The 17,087-nt window shown below is 42.9% G+C and overlaps 1 protein-coding gene across 3 annotated transcripts in view; it reads right to left on the bottom strand.

Annotated features, from left to right (window-relative positions):
• The window catches only part of LOC109520361 (ATP-binding cassette sub-family A member 1), a 70,362-nt gene that overhangs the window by 32,997 nt on the left and 20,278 nt on the right, over window positions 1-17,087 (bottom strand). For 2 of the 3 annotated variants that reach the window (XM_019877517.1, XM_019877519.1), the window contains 14 exons: window positions 13,735-13,957; window positions 11,180-11,401; window positions 8,018-8,222; window positions 7,770-7,886; window positions 7,248-7,419; window positions 6,504-6,635; window positions 5,509-5,648; window positions 4,940-5,077; window positions 3,400-3,554; window positions 2,283-2,367; window positions 1,466-1,668; window positions 1,282-1,333; window positions 1,124-1,186; window positions 956-988 (listed from right to left, as the gene is read on the bottom strand). In XM_019877517.1, the coding sequence (XP_019733076.1) occupies window positions 956-988; window positions 1,124-1,186; window positions 1,282-1,333; window positions 1,466-1,668; window positions 2,283-2,367; window positions 3,400-3,554; window positions 4,940-5,077; window positions 5,509-5,648; window positions 6,504-6,635; window positions 7,248-7,419; window positions 7,770-7,886; window positions 8,018-8,222; window positions 11,180-11,401; window positions 13,735-13,957 (1,940 nt within the window). Of the gene's footprint in view, window positions 1-955; window positions 989-1,123; window positions 1,187-1,281; window positions 1,334-1,465; window positions 1,669-2,282; window positions 2,368-3,399; window positions 3,555-4,939; window positions 5,078-5,508; window positions 5,649-6,503; window positions 6,636-7,247; window positions 7,420-7,769; window positions 7,887-8,017; window positions 8,223-11,179; window positions 11,402-11,916; window positions 12,140-13,734; window positions 13,958-17,087 lie in introns of all 3 variants that reach the window. The other variant, XM_019877518.1, reaches the window with a different exon arrangement.

Here is a 17,087-nt window from a genome sequence, read left to right as displayed (position 1 = left end):
GGACACGGACCCCTGCCGGGTTGTTTATCACACCCGGGACCACAAGCGTGCGGAGTGTAATGAGCTGCTCAGGTGCTGCGTCAAACGTACCACCTGGCTCCTTCTACAAGATTTGCATGGCTTCGAGATTTTTCTATGGTGGATAACCTTTTCTTTTGATGACAATCCGCACGTTGGAATAAAATGTTTGGAATATTTCATTTCAATTTAGCTTCCACTTTAATGCATTAGGTATTTCACACTTTTTAAATGGGAATTTAGAATTTCTGATGATAATTAACAGTAAAACTTTCACCCAAATCCATTTTATAGACCAGGGACAAGCTTTGAACCTTGTATTTTTTTTTCTTATCACTTAAAATGTTTTTTATGATGATGATTATTATTTCGGAGGCCATTATGTCTCCTGACAAAAAAGATATATGCTGACAAGGGGAGTTTTTAGCCAAATGTAAGAATCTTGAAACAAGGGAGTGCCTCAGAACTCTGTCCGAGAACCACTGCTACTTGTTTTTTCAGTCTTTTTTACTTCATTTGTGAATCCATACACCAAGTCCTGAACCCTTGGAGACGATACAAATGAACTTCAATTCACCTGTATTATTATTACACTTATTGCTATTATAGTTACCATCATATGGATGGGAACAATCCCCTGTTAACAGACATCGCTGTTCATTTTGTCATGACAATCCATAACCACATGTATAATAAGGAAATGATTTAAAAAAGAAGTCAAAAATATATTCATCAAAAAAACCTTTAAAAAATTGACTGCTTGCATGTTAGCATTTTGTCAATACTCATAGGATTCCAAGGCAAGATGTAGAACTTTCTTGATATGCTTTAGCGCTTCCACCACTTTGGTTGTTAATTTACTTTTTATCAGCATAGCAATTGGAAGCATGTTAGCATTATAAACTAATCATAAACATTTTTGGAGGAACAAACTTACCTTCCACTTGACTAGCAAACATTTCCATGTCACCTGCACGGAAGCACAGAAATGCAAAAGCATGTTGAGTGAACGAGCTCAATTATTAAATGCTTCCACTGCACTTTCTTTTTTCTTGTTTTTTTTTTTTTCAGGTTCATATTCTGAAATTGATGCAATGAGACTTGCCGCTCGCCTCCTTTTCCGTTTCGGGGTGAACGGCGGTAGCCGAGATGCTATTCCGCTTCGTTGCTGTGGAAATTAAAAATAAAAGATGCCGTTTTGGCTTGACATTAAAAAAGTGCTTTTAAAAAGTCAGTGGATTATTGCCTGCAAAAGGGACTTACTTGAAATGTCTGCTGCATCGACTCCTGTGTCTTCAGCTACCTTCAAAAAAATCTGTGGAAAGAAAGTGGGCAGAGCCCTATCTTTAATCACGCTGCTTTTTTTTTTGTTTTGTTTTTTGGTGGTGGTGGTGGGGCGGGGTGGTGAAATTTCAAATGGAATGTTTTGTACTCCCATTTGCCATACCTCTTCCAGCGTGGTGTCAGAGATGCCATAGCTAGTCAAACCCAGGTCGGCCAAGGCCAGGTCCAAATCCTGGAAGAGCCGAGCAAATGTGCCGTCGTGGGCGCCGTCGTAGGGCAGGACGTAGGTGAGCTCCTGGCCGATACGCTCCAAGAACAGCGCCCGCGGGACGTGGTGATGCACCAACTGACCCAGCGCTGTCAAATCTGTCCAGAAAAAAAATAAAATAAAATTAAAAAAAAAAAAAAAAACATATAGATGCACTGGAAATCTTAAATTTCCAGGACAAATGTTGGACTAGTATTGTCCATTTGGATCATACAAAGGTTTTCATCTTTTGTTTTTATTCCTTGACTTTCAACTCAGCATCAGACCGTGACCTTGTTTTAGTGTTTAATTTTTTTTTTTCAGTTTATTGTTTTGTTTTAGAGTTGATTGTTTTCTGTCTGATTTTGATGTATGTGCAGCTGCGATTATTCTTTAAAGTGCTCTCAAATTAAAGTCGCGTCAAGTTGAGTATTGAGTAATCTGACGAGACGAGAGTTTTATTTTTTCGTGAGACTAATACCATATGAGGATGAAGTTCTTTTTTTCAATTGCAATCAGATGGAGAAAAAAAAAGACCTGTTTGGAGGGAAAAACAAGTCGTCATTTTACAAGGATTAAGTTAAGGGAAAGAAATGAGATTAAAAAAAAACCCACACTGACAAAATTTTAATCTGACAGGCGAACAAGTCATTTTTTTCAGGACAACAAGACTGCCACGGGGTTGAATTTGTAAGAAATGAGCTTTATTTAATACATGACGTTGCTCTTGTACCTGCAGGATGGACTCCGCTGTAGGTTCGACTCCCGATGGCGGCGTGGTCGTGGGCACCGCCTCTTCTTGAAGGACGTTCCCGCTCCTGCCAGAAACGCAATTGGATTAGACGCAAACGGGCTTGGCCACTTAAAATGATGAACAGTGACTCCTCAACAACTCCGGCCTCGTGCTAACCGAATAACGGCAGCTGCGTTGTCCACTTAATGGCTCCAATTAAAGGCGAATGTGCCAAACACATTTGCTTTGCTGCCAGTTAATGATGACGGTGATCAACGGGTCAAACGAGCAGTCAAACATTTGTTCAAGTTGTGTTTTCGGGGTTGGCAAGGCAGTTTTATTCATATCAGACACAAAGTAACTCGGTGTGCTTCACATAGTTACAAAACAGCATTTCAAGGCAAGAGGCAACTTTCAAACAGAAGCCACAAGAATTTAAGAGGTTTCAAAGCAAAATAGAGAATTTACTAAAATTACAAAAATATAGTGCAACAACATGATTCTGGGAAAATTGGTGATAAAAATGTTTGAAGAGACCTTATTCATAGATATGGGGGAAAAGCATAGCTTTTAACCCGGATTTGTTTACACGTGGGGCCAGCTTCAATTTTTGTGAGCATCTTATTCCATTTGTGTGCAGCATAGCAGCTAAAAGGCTGATGCACCACGTTTGCTTTTAACTCCTGGCTCGACTAATTAAGCCCAGTCTGCTGAACTCGTTACCCTCTTGGGTTTGTATTCCGTGAGCATTTATTTCATGTATTCAGGCCCAAAGCCATGTAATCTACATTTTTTTTTTCAAGACAGAAACATCATAATTGCACAACAATGAAAACAAATCTGGAGATAATCGAAAAACAAAATAACATGAAAATGGTTGTTTGATTAAAAAAAGGTCATATTTTCTTGGAAAAAGTGTGATTACATTATAATATCATGGATTTTATGACTCGTACGCAAATATCGGTCGGCCATTTTGTCTGCGTGTGAGCGTATGAGCAAGTTTTTTTAACGTCACTTTTTTTCCCCTTGCCCAAAATTGAGTTCAAAGTGAGCTTCAGACAAGCTGTCGAGCATACAATTTTGTCTGACCAAAGCTGTTATCAAGTGTGCGTACCTTGACCAGGGTGAGGTAGTAGCCTGTGCCGAAGCGTTTCTTCAGGAACAGGGACGAGCCACAGCATCGCATCCTGCCGTGGGCGATGATGGCGATGCGGTCGCCCAAGATGTCCGCCTCGTCCATGTGGTGCGTGGACAGGATGATGGTGCGGCCTGAGAGTAGGGTTTTTGCTTTTAGCCGCTCATCGCCATGGCAACAAAGCAGCGCGGTACACGTGGGTGTGAATTAAAATCTTGATCGAGCCCGGGGTAACCATGCAACCGGCTGGCTCATTTTTAGCACCTCTTCTTTTTTAGGGGTGGAATAGAGAGGCATCAAACTGAGTGAGCAAAATCACTTGGTTAGCATTGGAGGGGAGGCGTGACGAATTTGAACTGATGTGATATTTCGCGTAAAATTATTCCAGTATTATGACCAGTTTACAATGAGGAAATGACAAAATTATTCCTTAAAAGTCAAAATCATGAAAATAGATTTGTTTTTCCACCCTCAAATGTAATTGTAGAAAGGTAAAGTTACATTTTCTCCAGACAAAACCTTGTACGAGATTATGGTCTAAATTTTCCAGAACAAAAGTCGCAAATTTACGGCAATAAAATTCATTTTTTCTTTTCCAGAACAAAAGTCACAGTCTTCTGAGAATTTTTTTTTCAGGGAAAAAAATAATTGATCATGTAAGAATAACATTTTAAAATTTTAAGCACAAATGTAAATTGTACAAGAATAAAGTTGCACTTTCTCAGGACAAAAAGGCACAATTTTATCGGAAAATATTTAATTTATACAGCAAAAGTGAATCTTGTATGAGAATGAGGTCAAAGCTGTCATAAACATGTAAGTGTAAAAAAGTAGTCATATTTTGTTGACAAAAAAACAAAAAACAAAAAAACAGCAACATTTTCAAGGACTATTGTAAATCATACAGGAATGAAATAAGAAGGATTTTTTTTCCAAGCAGTCATCAACTTTACTGCTATAAAAATGAGACCTTATTTTCGAAGTACTGGGACTTTTTTGTTTGTTTGGGGTTTTTTTGGGGTTGAAGTGCAGCAGTGCTTCATCTGGCAAACGACACGCGGCTCCTGCCGTATGTGCTAATGAACATGTGTGGCATGCTACGGCGTGATAGGAAACACCCACGAATGCCTTCCGCACCTTTGCCATTGCGCTCACTGTGATGTCTCTCTAATCCTCCACAAAAAAAAAAAAAAACGCAAAAAAGAGAAGAAAAAATCAACTTCAACCTTTGTCTTGCTTATTTAAATAGAATAATTGTAGCCTTTTTCTTCTCTGATGTGCAAGACAAGAAGTGGAATGAAATGAACCATAACCTAAACCTGATAAGCTGTCCACTGTAGTGACCGCGGTCCCTGAAAGGTTTAACATGACCCCAATGATTGTTTTGCGGCCTAATCAGAACACACGCAAGCTTTTGCCATGACAACATGCCGCGATGCGTTTTTCGACAAGCTTCACCGTTGCGACTCAGATTGGCAAAGTTCAAAGGCCTTTGGTGTTTCGGCTTCTGATGGCGTACCTTGTTTGTATTTGAGGAGCAGCTCCCAGATCCCCCTGCGGGCGTAAGGGTCCACCCCCGCTGTGGGCTCGTCTAAGATCACAACTTTTGATCCTCCAACAAAGGCGATGGCCACCGACAGCTTCCTCTGCATACCGCCTACAAACATTCATCTGCATGTCAGTATGTGATTTTGTGTGTGTGCGTGTGTGTGTGTGTGTGTGTGTGTGTGTGTGTGTGTGTGTGTGTGTGTGTGTGTGAACAGCAAGTTTCCTTTCATCATAAAAAAGGTGGTTCGCCGTTGCCCGCTGCGAGTTATTTTAGTCATCGCTCGTCGTGGCCCATCAACCTCGGAAGCCAGATTCCATCCTGCCCGGCACCACACCACTGCTTTTAACCAATTCAGTGACCCAGCTTGTGAAAAACGGACTCAAATCACAAATGTAATACATTTGGTCTATTGTCCTCGAATATTTTATTATTTACAGGAACATTATTCACGTCAAAGGACAACCTTCAGCGGTCCGACTCCGACTTCAGACTCACAAAGACAAAGTAGTAAAGGGCTGCTGTTTTTGTTAGCCACCCACCTGACAGGTTCTTAGCCAGGTCTCGTCTCTTGTGTGGCAGGCCGACATCCCGGATCATCTGCTCCATCTCGGCGTCCACCTCGGCGCGACTGCGTCCCTTCAGACGGCCGTAGAAGTAGATGTGCTCCTCCACTGTTAGCCTGCAAATGGAAAATAGCTCAATCGTACGCACATAAAGTTGAAACCATCATGAAAATAAAGTAGGTCGAAAATACGGTGAGGAATTTCTCCGGGAGAAACGCAGAATATTGCGAAAAAAAGGTGCCGTTTTACAAGAATAAATGTGTAATATTATGACGCTGATGAAGTAAAAGATGATGTAAACAAAGTCAAATAACACCGATCCCCACATTTTTACGACCTTTCTAGATTTTTTTTTTTTTTTTTTTTGCACTGACTCTGAATTTGCCTTAGTTTTTTTCTCTAACACATCAGGTTTTCAGAATAAGATAATTTTACAGTATAATATTCAATATATGTAATATACATATTACATAATAATACATGTAATATTCATGAATCAAGGGCAGGCTCAGCAACTGAACATCATAGTTACAGTCACAAGTTACAACGTATTGCACAAGCTTTGAGAGGTCACACAAACAAAACACAAAATGAAAATATCTGAAAAACCCGGATGTGCTAGAAAAAAAAAGCCAACGGCATTTTTTTAAAAATCAGTGTCAAAAAATATCTTTTGGGACACATAAAGCCCATCGCTGATTAAAATATGCTCTTAACTAGTGGGACTGAAATTGCTGAGAGAAATTTGCCAAGAGTCCCATTGCATTCAGAATTATGTTAACAAATCAAAAGCATTACAAAAAAAAAAGAAAAAAAAAAGAAAAAAATAGGATGAGAATAAAGCTGAAATATTACAAGGGGGACCCGCAATATTCTATGAAAAAAAATGTCTTCATCCTTCTCCAAAATTAAAACGAACCAAGCGTTAATATCGTTGTGAAAAAGTGAGAAACGGGTAGGTTTGCTCTTACTCATTGAAGAGGACGTTGTGCTGGGGGCACATGCCCAAGTGCCGCCGGGCGCCATCCACATCTGTGCGGATGTCGTAGCCGTTGATGACGGCCGTGCCCGACGTGGGCGGGAAGAGCCCCGTCAGAATTGACCTGCGCGGCGGGACGCGTGGAGTCTTGTGAAAACAATTTCTTATCAGAGAAAAAAAACGTAAAAGTCGTCACGTGCATATAACTAATTAATTTATTTGACTGAGGTGTTTATTCGCTGGATGCATGCATCATCGTGTAAAATAAACACCAGCTTCAAATCAAAGGTCTCCCTCTCATGACGTGAAAAAAAGGGCAGAAACTGTCATTGTGTACCTCTAGTAGACACTGTGCCGCACTGTGGGCATCATGCAGGAAATAAACACCTCACTCAAATAAAAGGTCACAATTTTTTTTTTCCATGAGGAAAAATGGGTCGAAACTGAAATAACTTCCCTTTAAAACAATTATTCAGCTGCTGTGTCAAGTATGAGGCATCCCTATCCCCAGTGCAAAGAGCAGAAAATGTAATTAAGTCCGTCTAATACAATTACTCACTTCATCTATAAAATAAATGCCTCTCTCTAAGAAGAGGTTTTCCTTTCCCCAATTAGGAATGACATTATTCTCATAGACACTGTGCCCCAATTAGACCCTGCATGCATCATCCCAAAAAATGAACACCGCACTCAAATAAGAGGCTTTCCCTTCCCCCCTGTCAGAAAAAGAACTTGCATGGTGGTGGTTTTTCCAGCTCCGTTGTGGCCCAGGAAGGAGGTGATGTGGTTCTCGTAGAAGTCGACACTCAGCCCGTCCACAGCCAGCTTGTTTCCAGTTTTGTAGATTTTGACCAGGTTGCGTACTGACACCCCAACTTTTAGATTGGGGTCCGATTTTTCCAGGTAATCTTCGTAAGAGACGGAAGAATGAGATGGATGCGATCATGATGAGCATGAGAGCAAAGTCATCATATTGTGAGGAAAAGTTGTCCTTTCCTTCGACAAAATGCAAAATAACAAAGTCTCGACGTGATGTGACTGCTATGAGAAATAACACCGTGGAAAAGCCTAATTGGATGCTGCTGAGCAAGTCGGCACCGAAAATAGGCTGGAATGTTAATTGGAAACAAGAGTGCCTTCTTCATCGCCCGATGCAACAAGGAAGGCGATTGAGTTTAGTCACCTGCACGTCTTACACTTCAAATGTGCCTGCAGCAGCGCGCGAGTGTTTGCGCACGTGCGTGTTACATGTTACTACCATTGTGCAAGCAGCCGGCGGCGTCCTTTTGTAAGTGGTCGCCAGGCACGGAGGGCCTGCCACACCAGTAAGATGCCGTGAATGGGAAGTACCATGGCCTGGGGATCCCATACTGGCCTGGGATCAAGCGCAGATGACACAACATGACAACATTTTTAATAATGCCTTCGTTACAATCGAAATAAAAGTAAAAAAGTGATGTCATATATTTTACTCTCCCTTTCATTATTTTTAATGTCGTCGTATACCTGGGAAGACGTTTTCGATGTACCAAGTGAGCGTCCAGTAGAGGGCGGCGTCAAACAGCATCATGGCGATGGATACGAGGAAGGTGTAGCGCTCGTCCTCGTCGGGACTCTGGCTCATGTTGGACCACTGGATGCCGACACCTTGCTCCTCGTATTTGGAGAAGCTCTCGCAGCCAAAACCGAACGCCACGCAGGACAATAAACTCTGAGGGGAAACAGGGAGGCTTGCGTGACTGTTTACAGGTAGCAAAGCACGCGGGTACACAGGTTGTTTGATGCCGCGTCTCATTCGGGAACACCCATAAAAAAATGCTTTTGCATACCCATTCAAAACAAATCATAAATCCTACACGGAAGGGGGAAATTGCCAGTGACGCTTTTGCCCATGAAACATTAGCCACTGCCGCCTATCGCTCTGCATCATCGTGTTGCTTGCCAGCTGCCGCCTCACGCCTCATTTGCTCGCAGCATTTGTGCTCCGGAAGAAGCATTTCCTGCGGCTTCCCAGGCAAACCGTCACCGATTCCGACGCGGCTCGGGCCGGCAGATTCAATGGCGTGTCACTGGGGGATGTCGTAACCCGTAACCCTTCTGTTATGTTTGTTTCTTTGGTTGTTGGTGAGTAACCGACACATGGAAGGGTTAAGCGGTACAATGGATTATCTCTTGGGAATATAACAACAAACGATCTAAAAAAAGGTAGGAATAATTTTCCTTTGGGACAGAAGAGTATTAGCATCAAAGATAAAAGAAAGATTGTGTAATATAATGGGGTTTTCTCTTGGGAGGTAGCCTCAAAGGCTAACATCTTGGGATGATACAGATAGAAGTTACCGGAATTAACCTAGTCAATAACATGGACCCTCCTAAGACTGAAGTAGATGCAAGAAATTCCGTGTTTGACCCAGAAAGCAATCGACATTGTCTTTAGAAAGTTACCATTTCACTTTCAGGAAAAAAAAAAAAAGCAACCCGAGGAGTTCTGAATAAGTGGGTAGGACTTTTCCGTATGAAATTGCGAAGGAGATGCATTGCTGGTATTCTTAGACATAAAAGGATTGCTACCTCGCTAGGAAAAAAGAATGAATGCAAATATGCCCGGAGCTCCAGTTTGGCACACAGTCGCCATCTGGTCATTGGAATTCAGGTGGAAAAAAAAAAAAATCCATTCCGATAAAAGACTTCATTATCATGGACAATGTAAGAGGAGAGCATGTATCCCTTGACATGGTGTAATATCATCCACACTCGACGAGAGAGGAAAAACCGCCGGCCTGATAAAGTGCGGGCATGATCTGGATAGCGGCGCGGTCAGGGAAACATTGCTTATGCTAATTAGCGGGCTAAAAGGCTATCCATTTTGGAGAAGCAGGGGGGGAAATAAAATCTCAGCACTTTTAGGTATTATCAGGGCTTATGTATTAAGTGAGCAGGAGAGTTTTTGCTGAAGGCTAATGGTTAGGCAAACCTCCCCTTGTATACTGCCACTAATTGCAATTAAAGGCAAATCAAGTTAGATTAATGACTGAACCAGAGGCGATTGCTCTAAGACTGCAAGGGAAGTTCAGCTTCCCCTAAAATGTCAAAAAGTAAGTGATCAAATATATGTGTGTACGTACAATTGTGTGGACATGGCATTGATTAAAAATGCACTACAACGCGCTCAACTTTTGTTTCGAATCAGCTTCTTATGACTGGTTACGACGCGACTCTCTTCTCATTCATTCCCGCAGCGTCACTGTGCTTTAAACTGTGTGGACGCTGAGCGTCGACCGCGCGGACGCTGGGCGTCTAGAGAGTTCAGTGTTGGTTTGCCAATGCATTGAAACGAGACGAGTCATTGGATAAATGCTGGTTTTGTCCCGCCCATCGGACGCTCAGCGTCTCTGGGAGTCTATGGACAGTGGGCGTTTAAAGGCTGGCCCGGAAGCTCAGCTTTTCTGCATGATGATTGGATGATCTGTCTGAGGCTGAATCTCTTTTTGATTGACAGCGAAATGAGCCAATCACCGATCTTATGGTGAAGGCATCCTATTCATTTTTTTGAAAAGAAACGGAGAGTAAAATTCACGTATAAATAAACGGACAGATTTTTTGATGTAGGCCGAAATTAAACTTCCCCTCCTTGACAGACCAGCATCCGCCACTGGACTGAACAGAGGCGTGGAAAACTTAATTCTCATCTAGAATCCAACCCATTTCCACAGAGATTCACACCAAGCATAATTCCTCACCTCGACCTCGAAATTTAACATTGTACTCCAATCTCTAATCTGAAACACAAAGACCTATCCCGAAATGTACCCGAACATAAAACCCACATTCCTAACCTTGAATCCTAGAATTTAACTCTTAACCCAGAACTCTCATTAACCCGATTGTAACTCAACAGTCTCTAACACCAACAACCCTAACACCAAACCCCTACCTCTAAAGGTCTGAACACTAACATCAAAGTGTAACGCTAAATGCTTTACCCTCACTTTTAACCTTAATCTCCAATCAAAACGCAAAGGCTTTAGCCTCTTAATCATAACATCTATCACAAACATAACTATTCCCCAAACATCGCGAACCCTAACATCTAAACTGTATCCTACCCAGGCCAGTCATGTTTTCCAATTTGCAAATACCAGTAGAAATGAGTACGTCCACTCAAATGGTTTTCTTAATGATTGAGGGATCGAGACTAGGAAGTCATCGGTCGCCCACTACAGATGACGGCTAAAAGCTACGTCAGGTGCCAATAAAAAAATATTACGAGCTGTCAACATCGATTGCTGCTATTTATTTGACTTATGAGAAAAATGTCCATGTGAGTTGTTGAAATGGGCCGGGGAAGGCAACGCGCTCGTAGTGACAATCTCTCCCCGGCGACAGTCGGGATTGGGAAAGTCATACGTCTTTGCCTGCGGAAAGGACATCTTGAGGACAAATGATTGTGACACCGTCATAAAGGTCACAGAAAAAAGGCTGAAAGTTGATCAGTGGTTCATCTTACAGGACGGGACTTTCTCCGAGTGTGTAACGCATTTCCGAGAGTAACGTGAAGGCTTTTACTCGAGTGACAAGCAACCCTTAAAGGTACAATGATTTTGCTCTTTCAGTGTCAACCATATCTATTTTTTTCATGAGGAACAAGCGACATCCCCGAAGTCTTACCACGGCAACCTTGGCTCCGAAACCCAGGACATCCCTCCAGGCGTAGCAAAGGACGTGCGGCAGGTAGAGGACAAAGTAGATGAGTCCGCCGCACGCCGCCGCCAAGTTGGCCTTGGAGAAGAAGACGCTGATGAAGAAGCACTGGGTGACGGTGGTCAGGCAGAACACCAACAGGAAGACAAAGATGACTGTGGGGTCACTGTACTGCAGCACTTTGCCGTACTGGGGGTACAAAGAAAGCGTTGCCAGTGGACAGCACAAGAAGAAAACGTGGTCAAAATATACGGTGAACATGAGGGACTGTCTGGCTAATTCAAACTAGATTCAGATTTGTGTTTTTTAAAGTCATTCAGAGGAGGACCCACATGCCTGAATTTTGAGATTTGAAACAGTCCAAAAATGGCGTGATTAGAAAAAGAGAATGAAATTTGTGGGATGCTGATCATTTTTTTGAACAATCACGGTCAAAAGAGACAATTTGCGTGGCCATAAATTATTGGAACTGGAAAAAGTTGAATTCAGAAAGCATGATTATAACTTGGAAGGATTATTTTAGCATGATCACGACTGGAAACGGCAAGGGGCTCGAGACTGAACCACTACGTCACCTCTGGAATGCTATTTGTGTATAAGGCTAATAACAAAATGCATTAATTTTCTCTCACTCTGTTCCAGAGCGACTCTTCAAAATGAGGCACTGGGTCCTCCTGGAAGCATTTCGAAATCATTGGGATCACCTTGAGAATAAGCGCAAGGAGCAGCGAGCTGATGGCCAACGGCAGTGCGCTGGACACGGCCCAGCTCAGCCAGTCGATGGCACTTGTCAGGCCCATGATCCTCACTGTCTCCTTAAGCCTGGCTTCTTTCTCCATAACGATACTTTTAACGACCATTGCCACTGAGTAGATCCAGGCCAGTGTCATGTATAAGGGCAGCGAGCGCACCAGAGCCCGAAGGAACCTGAAGGGGCCACACCAAGACCAGACAAACACTTGGTTGAGACACCACTTGTCAGGCTGGATGTTGAATCGAGATGGCCGCGGTGGTCCAATTCCAAACGTCCTTCAGGTTGTTCCACATGCTTTCAAAATTTAGCAAATTGACCAAAGCATTGCGGGGGACACAGCCACAGCGAGCCTACTTGTGGTTCAACACAACAACTAAATGACCAAAGTTCCAACTCCCTTGCTATTTTCGGTTTGACCCAAACAAGGTTGGTGGTGGACCACACTCAGCGATAGAATTTATCGCAGCTCATGATTTTCAGTTGAGACATCCACGAGCAGTTTGTGAAATGGAGGCAATAATTTGGCACGCGCCAATGACACAATTCTGACATTCTCTCCAATGTCACCCCTCTGAAAATGAACATATGATATCGACGCTGTCACAGCTTCTTCATACACAGACCAATGACACTGACGCATCTACCCAACACAAGGAACCACTGGATCAGTCAGCAAAAGAACATGCCGAGGTTATGGGCGACTTGAAGCATGAAACGTTGACTTGCGGTGTAGAGCTGAACTTTCGGATAACCGGACGGAAGAGCAGCTTGGGGACATTTACACCAATCGACACAACTTACGGAACTGAACCGGATGACAAAAAAAAAAAAAAAAAAACACTTCAAAATGATGACAGGACCGGTTGTTGCCCCACCTTAATCCAAAAGCATCCTAATGATAATTACTGCTGAACTCGCCATTATTGTTAATGCACCAAAGCAGGCTGTGAAATGATCATTTAGAGCTCGTCGTTTGAATACACATCGTTCCTCCAAGGCACTCGGCTAACTGGATTTATTGTTATTAATGTTTACACATTGCTCGTGGCTTGCAAACATATTACGTTGACGGAGAGAGGGGGCCGGGGGGAGGGAGGGGGGGGGGGGTTGATTTGCACCCCAGCTGTTCAAATACCCACTTTTATTTACCAGACACATTTCACAATTATGCCGCAAAATAATTGATTCGGGTGACGTGAACTAGCAATCATCTTGAAATCATTAACAATGCCTCCTGCAACACAAGGATGTGCTCTCTTTCAACGGAACTCAACGGCGCTGTGGCTGTGAGCGTTTTGTGTGCTCGACTTGGTTTTTATAACGATTAAGAGTCCCGACACCAAGGCCGGTGTTGCTATACTCACGCCGCACAGTGAAATGACAGCGAGTGTCCCGCTGGCCTTCAGATAATCAACTCTAATTGCAATCAAGAACACATGCGGTGCCAAATATCCACGGCTCTAATTGCATAACAGGAAGCCCGTTTGAAAGCAAAGGTGATGCAACGGCGGGAAATAACAAACGCCGCTGCTGCGATCTTAATTTTGATAAATTGCACTTTGTGTTGCAAGAGAGAAATAGATCATTGCAGGGAGGGGGGGGGGTAAGTCATGGTGGGCAATTATTTGACCCCACAGTTCAGTGATTGATGATTAGCAAGGGGATAACAAAAACACAAGGCGCGACCCGACGGACCCAATTTCGGGCGTCAGGTTGTCTGGAATCGGTTTTGATCCGGCGTCCATTCGCGCGCCTCCTTTCCACTGACCTTAATCAGGACACTAAGTAGGGCGCACGGAATGGCGAGCAGAAGCATGTTCTCGGCGAATCTCGCCAGCCAAAGGGCGCTGTCGCGCACGCCCACTGCTCGCAGAACCTCCTTGAGCCGCAGCTCCTTCTCCAAAACCAGGCCTTTGATGGTCATGCACGTGGTGTATATAAAAGCCAGGACCAGGAACATGGGGAAGATTCCGCCGAGGCTTCGGACGAAGCTGCAAGACATTTTGAAGAAGTGCGTTGACAAAGCGGGGAACTGTCACATTGCAGGGTGACCGCACGCCAAAACCGACTGAAAGGCTTCCAAGATGCTCAAAGATGCTGTCCACACCTCGCGGAATGTAAGACTCAACGCTTGGTAGGCAACGCTGTGGGTATTCCTCTGTGCCTGCTGTTGTTTTGGTTGGCAAGGGGCTTAAAATGGAATCAGAAATGAGCTGATTGTGTGTGAGCAAGAAATAAGTGCAGTTACTGCCTGATTTTCACCAAACTTTGAAAGAAAAAAAAAAGTTCAAATACACAAAAAAATTGCCCGAGGTAGTTTGAATCACTGGAGTACAAAAATGACAATATAACAAAATAAATATTTGGGATACAATAATGAAGATGGTAAAAATGGCACTGTGTCTTCTTCCATTTTTTTAATGGTCCTGCCAATAATAAAATGCCCGGCAATTTAAAAAAAAAAAAAATTCCATTGACTTTTTGGAGAGATGACTGGCTGGCATCGCCTCAGACTCAAGCTTATTCGATCCATGTTGCAGTTCGAGAAGAAAAGAAAGACATTTGCTCTGTAGACAGACGGGCGTGCCGCCGTTAATGCCATAGCTGTTATTTACGAGGCAGACTGAGCTAACCTTCATAAACTCAATCAAACCCTTTTGCGAGTTTGCTCATGTTAGCCAGCTGCGGTGAGTGACTCCATGCTGTTACAACAGCAATAAGGCCGTTCATAATGCCACCAAAATGCCATGTCAATATCTTCGGCTCCTGCCGATAGAACAAAGTGCTCCCTTCTCTTTATTAGACAGTGACTGAGACGTCAAAGCTATTCCGATAAATATGATTCGGTTCAGCGCACGGATAAAGCGACACCATCTTATCACGACAGCTGTAACAAATTAAATTAATGCCTCGACGCCACCAGCCCTCCCCTCTTCACTCAAAAGCAACAACTGAAAAGTAAAAAAAAAAAATCCCCCAGTGCTAATTTCCTCAGATCATCAAATTGGGTGGACAGATCGCTCATAACGGTACGCACAGAATAGTCTTGGGGTCACATGTCGGAAATTAACCCTTTCAGGGACAGAGGTTAGCTACAGTGGACAGCTTAGCGTGTGATCAAGATACACGGTGCATGAAAGGGTTAAAAAGGAAGCTGGCCATTTGGGTTTGTGACAAGCATTTTGCTCAAATTCGAGGTTTTGTACTTTGATGAACTCCCACACACGAATTCACACAAATGAGCCTTAATGGGAAAGCAGGTAGTCTACACATGATGGACGATGTTAAATTGTGAAAACGTTTGTGCCTATGCGATTTAAAGTGTACTGGGCGGTGGCATGCTGTTGTTTTGGTTGGCAAGGGGCTTAAAATGGAATCAGAAATGAGCTGATTGTGTGTGAGCAAGAAATAAGTGCAGTTACTGCCTGATTTTCACCAAACTTTGAAAGAAAAAAAAAAGTTCAAATACACAAAAAAATTGCCCGAGGTAGTTTGAATCACTGGAGTACAAAAATGACAATATAACAAAATAAATATTTGGGATACAATAATGAAGATGGTAAAAATGGCACTGTGTCTTCTTCCATTTTTTTAATGGTCCTGCCAATAATAAAATGCCCGGCAATTTAAAAAAAAAAAAAATTCCATTGACTTTTTGGAGAGATGACTGGCTGGCATCGCCTCAGACTCAAGCTTATTCGATCCATGTTGCAGTTCGAGAAGAAAAGAAAGACATTTGCTCTGTAGACAGACGGGCGTGCCGCCGTTAATGCCATAGCTGTTATTTACGAGGCAGACTGAGCTAACCTTCATAAACTCAATCAAACCCTTTTGCGAGTTTGCTCATGTTAGCCAGCTGCGGTGAGTGACTCCATGCTGTTACAACAGCAATAAGGCCGTTCATAATGCCACCAAAATGCCATGTCAATATCTTCGGCTCCTGCCGATAGAACAAAGTGCTCCCTTCTCTTTATTAGACAGTGACTGAGACGTCAAAGCTATTCCGATAAATATGATTCGGTTCAGCGCACGGATAAAGCGACACCATCTTATCACGACAGCTGTAACAAATTAAATTAATGCCTCGACGCCACCAGCCCTCCCCTCTTCACTCAAAAGCAACAACTGAAAAGTAAAAAAAAAAAATCCCCCAGTGCTAATTTCCTCAGATCATCAAATTGGGTGGACAGATCGCTCATAACGGTACGCACAGAATAGTCTTGGGGTCACATGTCGGAAATTAACCCTTTCAGGGACAGAGGTTAGCTACAGTGGACAGCTTAGCGTGTGATCAAGATACACGGTGCATGAAAGGGTTAAAAAGGAAGCTGGCCATTTGGGTTTGTGACAAGCATTTTGCTCAAATTCGAGGTTTTGTACTTTGATGAACTCCCACACACGAATTCACACAAATGAGCCTTAATGGGAAAGCAGGTAGTCTACACATGATGGACGATGTTAAATTGTGAAAACGTTTTTGCCTATGCGATTTAAAGTGTACTGGGCGGTGGCATCAAGATTTGCTGAGCATCTCCAAATTTCTTTTTTTTTTTTGGCCACAGCCAGCAGGTTTACCGAGGAACACAAAATTAGGTGGACATTTTATATGTCAAGGATAAGTACGCCATTAAATGTTGATGAGCCAATGTCATTGGAGGTGCCCAGGACCAAGCGGAGCCTCAGAGGGGATCGAGCCTTTTCTGTTGCTGGTCTTTCCCTCTGGAATGACCTTCCATAAAATATTAGACAAGCCCCCCGCCCCCCACTCCCTGTGCATATTTATAACTCGTTTGAAGACACATCATTGTTCTTTGGCTTTCGACCCAATATGAGACTGACACTGTTCTGTTGTTTTCTGGTGGCTACTGATATGAGTTAGTATTGTTCAATTTATGTTTTAATGGGTTGGTTTCATGGTTTTCACTTTCTTCTGTCGTTGTATTATTGTTATTTTTTAATATTATGTAAAGTGCTTTGTTACAGCTACAGCTGTTATCACCCTGGTGCCAAGGCCTGCTGATTGTCACTTAACTTGTGATTCTGTTCAGCATACTACATTGGAGGTTTCCAATCTGTCAGTCAGAGCAGTTTGATCAATACTTGAGTAAATATACAATATAT

The sequence above is a fragment of the Hippocampus comes genome, unplaced genomic scaffold (genome assembly GCF_001891065.2).
Source record: "Hippocampus comes isolate QL1 unplaced genomic scaffold, H_comes_QL1_v1.1 scaffold143, whole genome shotgun sequence".
NCBI lineage: Eukaryota > Metazoa > Chordata > Actinopteri > Syngnathiformes > Syngnathidae > Hippocampus > Hippocampus comes.
Note: the sequence above shows the minus strand (reverse complement) of the source record. Positions and strands in the feature narration are given on the sequence as shown.